General features: G+C 36.6%; 2 protein-coding genes across 2 annotated transcripts in view; one reads left to right on the forward strand and one right to left on the reverse strand.

The window, feature by feature from the left end:
• The window catches only part of LOC142353214 (uncharacterized), a 712302-nt gene that overhangs the window by 187941 nt on the left and 511878 nt on the right, over positions 1 to 12483 (reverse strand). Inside the window, exon 5 of the mRNA XM_075405443.1 lies at positions 2160 to 2388. Within this exon, the coding sequence (XP_075261558.1) occupies positions 2160 to 2388 (229 nt within the window). The remainder of the gene's footprint in view (positions 1 to 2159; positions 2389 to 12483) is intronic.
• LOC142353212 (uncharacterized) overlaps positions 1 to 12483 on the forward strand; it is a 276576-nt gene that overhangs the window by 139320 nt on the left and 124773 nt on the right. The gene's annotated exons all lie outside the window — the stretch shown is intronic.

The following is a 12483-nucleotide window of genomic DNA, read 5'->3' on the forward strand; positions in this document are numbered from 1 at the left end:
ACACCGTATTCGCACTCTACTTTAAAATTAGAGCAAAAAAATTCACGCCGCAAAACCAATCGCTTTTTCGTTCCACTTCCTGTTTCGGCGTGACCAAAATCACTACTCCAATTTGACTTCAAAAATCATGAAAATGTGCGAACAGATCTTAAAAGACAGCGCCCCAATACAATTCCAATTCTTTGAATTGTAAACAACCAAAAGCACCGCAAAACAGCTCCGCTTAGCTTCAAGCTTCGCAGCTATAAAAAATTTTCTGGGAAAAATACCTTGGCATTTTTAAGAATTGTTTTATAAACTTTTATAATCATTTCTTTTAGTGATAACTTTACTAATTGGAAGAGGACGTCAACACCAGCCAACAAAGTCTTTGTGGGGAAACACTGTTTTCTCATTTAAGATGCTTTCACTTTGTATGTATTCTACAGTTGCATATTTGAAATACTCGGTCAAAACAGCAACTTTCTAATTTATTGTTTTTATCTAAACTAAAAGTCACTTCTGTTAATTAACCTATAATTTCTTTGAAGCGTACAAGAGCACCAATTCTTCATCTTGACCAGGCATATTTTGTATTCTGACACTGCAACCAAAAAGAACTTTTGCAAAACAAACGAGCTCTGGTAAAAACATTTGCAATTTGTTTTGCTTCACTTGGTACTGAAAGTCACAGTTATCTCCAAATAAAAACTCACAACACTAGAAAACTGATTTGAATTGCTGCTTTGTAATTTACTGTTGTGCATAAATTTGAACTAATTGTCAGAAAACCCAGCTTTTAGTTCTTACTTTAACTGAATGACAATTATTTTCTCTACAGGAATCAATAAAATGCCTAAATGTAGAGTAGTTGACCAGACATCATATTTGTCTTCTACGGTTGAAAACAAATTTATGGCCGATTTTGAAGCAACGATTACCAAAACAGATTTTTTCGGGAAAATTTAGAGAAATTTGGAATGCAATTGACGCAGACGTCGTGAGAAACCTGTATGGAAACTATACAAACCGTCTACTAGACAGTAAACAACTAGAAAAAAGCTAAAGGTTAAAAAATGACGCGTTATTAAACAAATTTGAACTCAAAATGTTATATTACTTGATGTTTGTATTGCTTTTTAAAAAATCTTTAGGTGTACGTAGCTTTTTGGTACCATAGTGTATGTTTGAACAGAATTAATAGATCATCATTGAGTGAAATGATGATCTGTGGGTCCATTAATGGCAATTTTAATCACATTATTTGTTTTGTAATCGAAATTTAAGTTCGAATGATTGAACAAAATTAAATTCAGCATTTGTTTAAAAAAATTGCTAATTTGACTAATTTTAAAATTTTTGACGGATTATTGGAAAAATGACACATTTTAGCGTGTTTTGGTTTGCTGAAACATAATAAGAGAGTCTGCAATGACAAAAAAATAGTTGATAATATATCAAAAAGTGAGTGAACAACGAATGTCACAGTAGAGAAGTAGTGCAGACCTACGAACGCGTCTCAATTCAATAATATGCTGTTAGGGCATCACTTTTGATTACCTTGGACAAAGAATGCTGAAAATGGCTATAGACGCTAAATTTCGACAATCAAAAGCTATGTCAAAAAACAATGAAAAATCCAGAAAAAGTCGGACCAATTAATTCAGCAACCCTATATTGTCTCTGAAAATCACAACCAAAAACGTTTTTGATGAATAATCCACGTTTGGTAAAACAGGGCTAAATTTGACAATTCTTGCAACAGTGAACAGAAAGAGTCGCAATCGGCAGAAAGTCCACAAAAACTTAAGTCACGATTACTCGACAAATAATGCGGAGTTTAAAAATCTTTTTTTTTTCAAGGTAGCCTACTAGAGTTTTTTAAAAACGCCTACCAGCCTTTTAAATGAATTCGAGAAAAAACTTTTAAATTGCCGCTGAAAACGCTCTTTTCAGCGCCGAAATAGCAGACGATCTCAAAAGTTCAAAGCCGGATTGATCGGAGACGGCGAAAGCTTCATCACCCTTTAACTAAAATATTAGGCGCTGATAAATAGACGGGCTTTCTACGTTATATATATATACTACTTATATTTTTCTACGTCAAATATATCGATCGGTTGGAACGCATAGAACAGAAAAAAAGTGAAAAAGTTTATAATATGTATTGTCAGACTCACATTCATAATACTCGAAATTGGAGATGATGTAGTTATCATTCGCAAGGACCATCTCTTTCCCGGGTTTCACGTCACTCGGCGGGATTCCTTTCTTCGTAACCCTGAACTTGCCCGACCTAGAGTAGAACTGGTAGTATCCCACACAATTGCTAGACTCACCGTCGAGAAAAACCGTCTGCGATCTTATTGTTACGTCATACTCTTTCTCTTTCTCGCTGCTTATTTGCACCTAAGCATTCACAAAAATAAACGACAATCATTTTCTAAGTTACTTGATAAAAATCAGAATCACTGATTTTGCTCACTTAATAAGTCAAGGTTCACATTAAAGATCGTAAAAGAGCGGTACCATCTGGCATATATTCTTCGAAATTAGCAGTCCCACGTAGAATTTTACCTAATTTTAGCGAATACTTTTTTGCCTCAAGTGGGACGAATTGATGTCAAGCGACAGCTATATATTAAGGTTATAATACCAGTTGTTTGAAAGCCTACATTTATTTTAAAAAAACGGCTCCACGTGCGTTTTATCGCGCTTAGTTGTATATGATTAAATGAAAAGTGGCGTTGACACGTTCTCGTTTTATACACAATAACTCCACAAATAATCATTTTCTAAGTTACTTGATAGAAATCAGAATAACTGATTTTGCTCACTTAATAAGTCAAGGTTCACATTACAGATCGTAAAAGAGCGGTACCATCTGGCATATATTCCTCGAAATTAGCTGTCCCATGTAGAATTTTACCTAATTTTAGCGAATACTTTTTTGCCTCAAGTGGTTCTTCAAAATATGGGAAATCATCCTGATGTTGACTAAACGCTATCTATTGTAATGCACATAATCTATTTCTCTAATTAACGCCATCTATTACTCTGGTTATGTATTAGTTTAATTAAAAAGGATTTAACAGAGCTCAGACTTAGTGCAACACTTCTCACTGTTCTCTAGCATTCTCTATCAGTTGCCCGTTGATTGTGGCTTTTCATTAAATAAAGTTGTTTCGATTGTGGCTTCCTAGCTTCCTAAAATTTAATCCACTCCCTTTCTTCAAAGTTATGGTCGCCGCTGTCTTTACACCAGCAATCACTGATGTCTGTAGGGGGCACTAGTTTCAGAGGAGGTGGTCTTACATAGAGGGACGAGACTTCCAGTGGTCCAGAGGGCCAAGCAAGGAGACCCAGAAAACCAGAAAAGTGTTGTGTGGGAGAGTTGTCCGTGGTGCCTGCTCCTTGAGGAAGAGAAGTGAGGCACTCTAATTGACCAGTTGGAGTTATTGTAGCTGTCTGGGGGATCTCATTTGAGGAGCGAGAAGTCACTGGAGCGAGAACTCTATTAAGTGAGATCTCGGGATCATTAAACATATAGAGAGGAATGTGCTGCTGAACAATTGCAGTTTCATTGTACAGAAGTGATAAACCAAGTGACAACAAGCGGAAATAGCAATTGCTTAGCATCGCTGAAAACAGCTCTGTTTACACAACTTTTTGTATAATTTCATTGCTAACAATTGTGCTAGTACACGGTTCTCTAGCGTTCTCTGTATCAGTTGCCCGTTGATTGTGGCTTTTCATTAAATGAAATTGTTTCGATGTGTGGCTACCGAAAGTGCTGCAAAATAATATTGCTTCGATCAAAGCACTGTTAGCCCAATTGTTAGCAAAGAAATTAAACAAAACGTTGTGTAAGCAGAGCTGTTTTCAACGATGCTAAGCAATTGTCATTTCCGCTTGTTGTCACTTGGTTTATCACTTCTGTACAATGAAACTGCAATTGTTCAGCAGCACATTCCTCTCTATAAATTTCATGATCCCGAGATCTCACTTAATAGAGTTCTCGCTCCAGAGACTTCTCGCTCAAATGAGAACCCCCACACAGCTAAAAATAACTTCAACGGGTCAACTAGAGTGCCTCACATTCCCACAAGGAGCAGGGGCCACTCAAAACTCTCCCACACAGCACTCTTTTCTGGTTCCCTGGGTCTCCTTGCTTGGCCCTCTGGACCACTGGCAGTCTCGTCCCTCTCTATGTCAGACCAGCTCCTCTGAAACTAGTGCCCCCTACAGACATCACTGATTGCTGGTGTAAAGACAGCGGCGACCATAACTTTGAAGAAAGGGAGTGGATTACATTTTAGGAAGCTAGGAAGCCACAATCGAAACAACTTCATTTAAAGAAAAGCCACAATCAACGGGCAACTGATACAGAGAACGCTAGAGAACAGTGAGACGTATTGCACTAAGTCTGAACTTTGCTAAATCCCTTTTAATTAAAACAATACAACCAGAGCATTAGAAGGCGTTAATTACAGAGAAATATGGCGTGAATTACAATAGATAGCGTTTAGTAAACATCAGGATGACTTCCCATATTTTGAAGAACTACTCGAGGCACAAAAGTTAAAATTAGGCAAAATTCTGCAAGGGTCAGCTAACTTTGAGGAATATATGGCAGGGGTCAGGAACAACGCAACAGAAGAACAAATAGCGCAGGCGGAACTTAAAGGGAAAGAGGAACTAATTGAGCAATAAGATTTTGTGATCAGATTTAGTTCAAGCTTTAAGGGAAACGTTAGTTTTTATCTTAGGCCACAAACGGGTGATGGCCCCATGTCAAGGAATTTCATCTCATGTGTAAATACTACAGTAGCTTTGAGAGGCATCAATTATCTAAACCATGAGCAGAGCTAACAAGCCTGAAGAATTCAAATGCCAAAGATGTAGATTATCTGACAAGAGAACAATACATGCAAAACAATTTGAAGATTAAAGTGTTGGCGATAAAATGTCTCTCAATTATATTAAAAGGGCTTCCAAAGGAATACGAGAATTTCAAAACACTAATTATAGTAAAGAAGAGATAGTATAGTATTGAGAAGTTTAGTATAGATGAGAAAAAAATTAGAAAAAATATCCAATCTCGTCAGATTAGATAACCAATTTGCTCCTAAAAGGTGGAGGAATTGTTTTCTATCAGATAGCTTACAACCATTCGACAGTCAATTGGATCTAGAATCAGCAGCTATTATTCCCATGATTAGAGAAGAAAGTTTATTCATTGCATCACAAGGGATATTCAGGTGCGTTAACAACTGGAAATAGCAGTATAAGTTCAAAATGAGGAAAAGGCACAAGGTGAAATTGCACCTTTAGACGGAATAAAGTGTAGAGTAAGCTTGTCTGATGCTCTGCTTTTTACCGGACAAAATTAGAAACTTAGCATTAGTATCCAAGCTCAGCTCAGCAAAAAAAAAAATGAAGCGCTGTTTGTTAACACATTAGAGACCAATACCAACTGCGGAAAGCTATTTCCTTTTACAGAAAAAGCTCAATCACTTCTTTGGAAATTAGTCAGGAAAAAGAGGAACTAGAAAGTTGTAACCTGCTCAGTGGGGATCCTCTCTGTTTATGACACGAGGCTACGTTATAAGAATATTGAAGACATACTAAAGTTCAAGATCAAGACCAACTGTTCCAAAATCTTTCGATGTTCATAAGTTATTCGATCGTCATAATAGGTAGCAGAAGTGAATGTTCAGAGGACTAGAGAAGAAACATTTGAGAAAAAGCAAATTTTTGCTGAAATAAACCAATTAGAACTTTGGTGTGCGATGGTGCAGGTGAATTGATTTCAAACGACATTAGAAATCTTCGTAGCGAAAAGGGGTTTAGATGAGTGTTCTAAGCACCTTTTACGTGCTTGAAGAAGTTAGGCTGAGCGCGATTCTGTGCCAACAATTCCATTTCCAAGATATCTGATAGAACACTGAGGACTAGATAAATCTTATTGGCGTCAAGCATTCAATACTTCAAATGAGATCAAAATTTTGCACCATTCAAGCATCAAAGACACCGTTTGGAGCGATATACGGGGAGAAGCTACAGCTAGAATCAACTGAAGTTTTTGGTTGATCCCCTTAAGTCCACGTTGAGAACTCTTTTCGCAGCAAGGCGGACACGAAATATCGGGAAGGCATATTTCTAGGCTCGTCAAGTTAAAATAAAAGTCGCAACGTATACTTCAAGGAAAATGAAATGTATACAAAATGTCGAAACGGTTACAACTCAGGCTGTAAAACAGCAGCCTCAACATCCAATTGAACTTAATTCGTTAGTTTTTTTTGGGGAAATTGCGGAAATGAGCATTTCCTACCTTAAAGTAGAGAAGAAGCAAATAAAGATAGAGATTGGATGCAAGCAATGAAAGAGTATGACTCTCTTCTCGAGAATGAGATGAAAGATTTTGTTTCTTTTTCCAATGGGAGTCGCTGGTACTTTGCTTTGATATTAGGAGCTGACAGAACTGCGAGACAAAAAGCAAAGCCAAATGCAAAAAGTGATCCTGGAGGGATTATATCAGTATTTACTAGCCGACTACACGCCTCATATGGAAAGCTTATCAATTCGGCCGATTGTAAGAACTGTGCATTAAAGCAAATGTACATCAAAACAGATTATTTAAGCGCTCAAATAGATGTAGTAATTTTATGCCTCAGCGTAAGGGTTTTGAAAAATTTGACGAATAAGGGAAGCCAGTGGTATGCAGACTAGCGAAAAGCTTATACGGATTGTAACCTTCCGGGAAAAATTACTATTCAACAAAAAACTTTTGACCGTACTGAAAAAAAGTTTGACCGCAATGGAGGAATAATATGTCTTTAGCAAGATGGCAGAGTAATATTGGAAATAGAGCGCAGTTTTTGCAAAAAAAGAGAAAAATATAAGAAAATTAGCAGATTTATTTGTTCCAAGAAAGGCCAACTCAACGCAGACCCCAGAGACATTGAACAATTATTAGGCTTTAAGACGCTGACTGGGCTGGTAATATAAAGAAGGATCATTAGTGGCTGTTTTTTTTCATTAAGTTGACATAGAAAGTTAAAAAAGCGTCTCAACCTCAACCGCTTAAGTCAAACAAATCGTTGTTGTGGAAGCAGGCAGTAGAGTTGAATATCTAGCAAATCTTTGAAAAGATAGAAGTAAAAGTAAAAGAAGGCCCAATAAAAATTTTATGGACAACCAGGCGTGAATTTCTCTATGAACCCAACGAACCATGAAAGGTTCCATTAGTGTTTGTAAAAGAGCGGTACCATCGTTACAATTAAGGAGAAACCAAACCTGCCTTTTTAACCACTTGAGTAAACATACAAAAATGATTACAGTTCTTGTTTGTGAGATCTTAGGATGGAAAGTGAGGGCATGATCTGTAGCAGGTGTTGTTTTGATGACATAGCCAACAAATTTTGCTGCAAATGGAACGCTTCCCGTAGTCAACTGGAAAATATCTGCTGGTACAGTTGACCGAGGACAACAGTTGCTCATATCTTGTTGCTTTTAAGAAAAAAACCTAAAAGTCTTTCATTTTTAGAAAGAGCGAAAAACTTCATAGTTAGACACCTGTTTAAAAAACGTAATTAAAAAATTCAGGGCCGCTGAGTCGAAGAAATCAGTTTCCTCGAGGAACAAAATTGTTTCTTTGTCTCCTTTCAATTACCTTAATGGTGTCTTCAGATCACAATGCAGACTCAAGAAAGCAGACTAATTTATTTGAGGCAAAACATCAAACGATTCTACCAATTGGGCAGCACAAAGCCATCAAGGTGTGGAATATATCCCAAAAAAAGTTCAAAAATGATATTTGGATAGCCTTGTTAAATCATGCAAAACACATTGTACAACGTTCTCTGCCAAAAAAATTACACCAAGACACACTTCTCACAGTGTAATGCGTATTTGAACAATTGACAAAAAACCGACTACACACAGATCATAGCGGAAATGCTAACCATGTACTGTCGCTGACAAGAAATCATTTTTCGATACGTCAAATCGTCATCAATTGGACAAATGTTTTTCAGGAACTACCTTGAATTAAAGGGAGTTGTTCAGATATCACTATAGCATCCTTGCTTCAGTTTTGAAAACGCAGGATGTCTCATTATTTTACGAACCTACAACGGAAGAAAAAACGGCAAACGAAAAACTAAGTGATTACTGTTCGTTAAATTAAATTGTTTCGATGTATTAGGCTATAAATACCAATAATATGTAACCAGTTTCCATTCATCGTTTTGCTTGCAAAAGCTTTGGTTTTTGATATTGAACTTGGTTTGTTCTACTCTATAAAATAAGGTTGTTTGAACTATTTTAGTTCAGATTTATTACTGATTGTTTGAACGTTGTTGCTCAGCGCTATTTCAGTGAGCACACCATACAAAAGTTTTATTACAAAGTGATGGAAAATTATAAATAATTGGTTGTATTTGTGACGTTTCATAATTGCTTCAGAAAAATACAAAAAAATCCTGAAACAAATCCTCACGATTATCGTTAATGTCCGCTATCTAATGTTTGATTAGCTCATACAAGCGCCATCTGTGTAAATTTTACATGGAGAACGTATAAATTTTCGTTGGAAGGAAAAATTTGCTCCAAGTACAGTAAGACGAGGTCACACACGCACTGCAGTAAAAACAAATCAATGAATGAATTAACAAACGCTGACGAAGTGAGCGTGACGCTAAATAGTTGAAACAAGAACCTTGACGACGAAGAACAACAGAAGGCCAATTATCAACGGACTCAGCTATCGCAGCTGTTAATTAAAAAGACACGACTATAATAGTTGCTTCGAGAGCAAGACACCATTAATTGCTCTCGAACAAAGTTTGTAGCAATTATCTCATACCGTTTTTTATATTTTGTCTAATAGTTTTTTTGTTTGATAATTTGACTTTTAGTTATAAAGCAAGGGATAAATAAGTAAAAACCGAGTTCTTTTTAGTGAACGTGCAGTTGTTTTAGAGCTTTACGGCTCAAAATTCTCTAAATATTTTATCCATCAAATTTTACAGGATATTAAATCATTTTTTGAAGGGTGGTTCTTAGAGGTTTATCCTGCACTCAACCAAACTTCCCACCTACAATCCACTCGCCCCATCTCTAACCCTAACATTTTGCGAAGTCAGCCTCCTGATGCGTCAGCTAGCCAATGTCAAGTCAACCGGAGTAAATAATGTTAATCGGCTAATAATTGAAAAAGTTCAAACCACAGCCACCACACCTTGTTAATACTTTGCTTGGATACTCGGGCTGACCGAAGAACTGAGACAACAACCAAACCTAAATGCAAAAAAGTGATCCTAGAGGGATTATATTCAAATTTACTAGCCGACTACACGGCTCACATGAAAACTCATCAGCTCGGCAGATTGTAAGGACTGTGCATTAAAGCAAATGTACATCAAAATAACTTAAGCGCTGAACTAGGTAAGTAATTTTATGCCTCAGCGTAAGTGTTTTGAAAATTTTAAAGAATAAGGGAAACCAGTGGCATGCAGACTAGCGAAAACCTTAGACGGATTGTAACATTCCGGAGAAATTAGAATTCCACAAAAGACTTTTGACGGTAATAAAAAAAAGTTTGACGGTAATTGAGGAATAGCAGGCCTTTAGGTAGATGACAGAGTAAAATTGGAAGTAGAGGGCAAGTTTTTGCAAAAATTAAGAAAACTATTTAAGAAAATTAGCAGCTGTATTTGTTCCAAGAAAGGCCGATTCAACGCAGCGAAAATGAGATTACGCTGCGCCAAGAGACATCGAACAATTATTAGGCTTTAAGACGCTGACTGGGCTGGTAATATAAAGAAGGATCACTAGTGGCTGTTGTTTTCATTAAGTTGACATAGAAAGTTAAAAATGCGTCTCCACCTCAACCGCTTAAGTCAAACATATCGTTGTTGTGGAAGCAGGCAGTAGAGTTAAATATCTAGCAAATCTTTGAAAAGATAGAAGTAAAAGTAAAAGAAGGCCCAATAAAAATTTTCATAGATAACCAGGCGTGAATTTCTCAATGAACCCAGCGAAAAATGGAAGGTTCCATTAGTGTTTGTAAAAGAGCGGTACCATTGTTACAATTAAAGAGAAACCAGACCTATCTTTTTAGCCACTGAGTAAACAAACAAAAATGATTACAGTTCTTGTTTGTGAGACCTTAGGATCGAAAGTGAGGGCATGATCTGTAGCTAACTTGTGTTTTTGTTTGTGAAGGACCGGGTGGTGTTAGATCGTATGGGCCATTTTTACTAAAGGACTACAGATGAAGTCATCTGTTCGGAGTGAAAAGTGAATTCCATTTTGCCCACTTTTCAAATAAATTGCAGTAGAACTACTAGTTGCAAAGTGAGTTTAACATGTCAAAACTGTCAACGGCAGCAACTTAGAACAAAGCCGGCCAATATGGCAACCAATAAACAGCAGGTGTTGTTTTGATGACATAGCCAACAAATTTTGCTGCAAATGGAACGCCTCCCGTAGTCAACTGGAAAATATCTGCTGGTACAGTTGACCGAGGACAACAGTTGCTCATATCTCCATTGCTTTTAAGAAAAAAACCTAAAAGTCTTTCAATTTTAGAAAGAGCGAAAAACTTCATAGTTAGACACCTGTTTAAAAAACGTAATTAAAAAAATCAGGACCGCTGAGTGAAAGAAATCAGTTTATTCGAGGAACAATCGTTTCTTTGTCTCCTTTCAATTACTTTAATGGTGTCTTCAGATCGCAATGAAGACTCAAGAAAGCAGACGAATCATTTGAGGCAAATCATCCAAAGATTTTACCAATTAGCAGCGCACAGCCATCAGGGTGTGGAATATATCCAAAAAAGTTCAGAAAAAATGATATTTGGATAGCCAACCATCTTGAGAGCGTTGAAGCACAATCGTGTGACATGTCATCTAATCACCAACACTAAAATTAATCATATCAGTGAATTGAGGATGGACAGCTTGACAATTATTATTCGAACGTTGAAAAGCGTTTCGAACGTTTGAACAATTGACAAAAAACCGACCACATACAGATGCTAGCGGAAATGCCACTCATTTACTGTCGCTGACAACGAATCTTTTGTCGATATTTCAAATCGTCATCAATTTAACAAATGTTTTTCAGGAACTACCTTGAATTAAAGGGAGTTGTTCAGATATCACTATAGCATCCTTGCTTCAGTTTGAAAACGCAGTATGTTTGATTATTTTACGAACCTACAACGCAAGAAAATCGCCAAACGAAGAACTAAGTGATTACTGTTTGTTAAACTAATTTATTTCGATGTTTTATGGCTCTAAAATCCAATAACATGCAACCCGTTTCCATTCACCATATTGTTTGCAAAAGCTTTGGTTTTGATATTGAACTTGTTTTCTACTCTATGAAATAGGGTTGTTCGAACTATTTCAGTTGAAGTTCAAATTTAATACTGATTGTTTAAACATTGCTGCACAGCGCCATTTCAGTGAGCACACGATACAAAAATTTCACAAAGTGATGGAAAATTATAATTAATTGGTTGTATTTGACGTTTCATAATTGCTTAAGAAATATACAAAAAAACCTGAAACGAATCATCACGATTATCGTTAATGTCTTATGTAATGCTTGATTACCTCATATAAGCGTCATCTGTGTAAATTTTATATGGAGAGCGTATAATTGTTCATTGGAAGCACAAAAAATTGGCTCCAAGCAGACTAAGACGAGGTCACACGCACTGCAGTAAAAACAAATCAATGAATGAATTAACAAACGCTGACAAAGTGAGCGTGACGTTAAATAGTTGAAACAAGAACCTTGACGACGAAGAACAACAGAAGGCCAATTATCACTCGACTCAGCTATCGCAGCTGTTAATTAAAAACACAAAACTATAATAGTTGCTTCGAAAGCAAGATAACATTAATTGCTCTCGAACAAAGTTAGTAGCAATTATCTCATAACATTTTTTATATTTTGTCTAAAAGATTTTGTGTTTGATCACTTGACTTTTAGTTATAAAGCAAGGGATAAATAAGTAAAAACCGAGTTCGTTTTAGTGACCGTGCAGTTTTTTTAAGAGCTTTACGGCTCAATATTCTCTATATATTTTATCCATCGAATATTAAAAGATATTAAATCATTTTTTGAAGGGTGGTTCTTAGAGGTTTATCACCCACTCAACCAAACCTCCCACCTACAATCCACTCGCCCCATCTCTAACCCTAACATTTTGCGAAGTCAACCACCTGATGTGTCAGCTAGCCAATGTCAAGTCAATTGGATTTAATAACGTTAATCGGCTAATAATTGAAAAAGTTCAAACCACAGCCACCACAGCTTGATAATACTTTGCTTTGATACTAGGGCTGACCGAAGAACTGAGACGAAAAGCAAACCTAAAAGCAATTAGTGATCCTAGAGGGATTATATTCAAATTTACTAGCCGAGTACACGGCTCATAGTAAAACTCATCAGCTCGGCAGATTGTAAGGACTGTGCATTAAAGCA

Source organism: Convolutriloba macropyga, chromosome 14, assembly GCF_964194025.1.
Source record: "Convolutriloba macropyga chromosome 14, txConMacr16.3, whole genome shotgun sequence".
In the NCBI taxonomy this organism is placed as follows: domain Eukaryota; kingdom Metazoa; phylum Xenacoelomorpha; order Acoela; family Convolutidae; genus Convolutriloba; species Convolutriloba macropyga.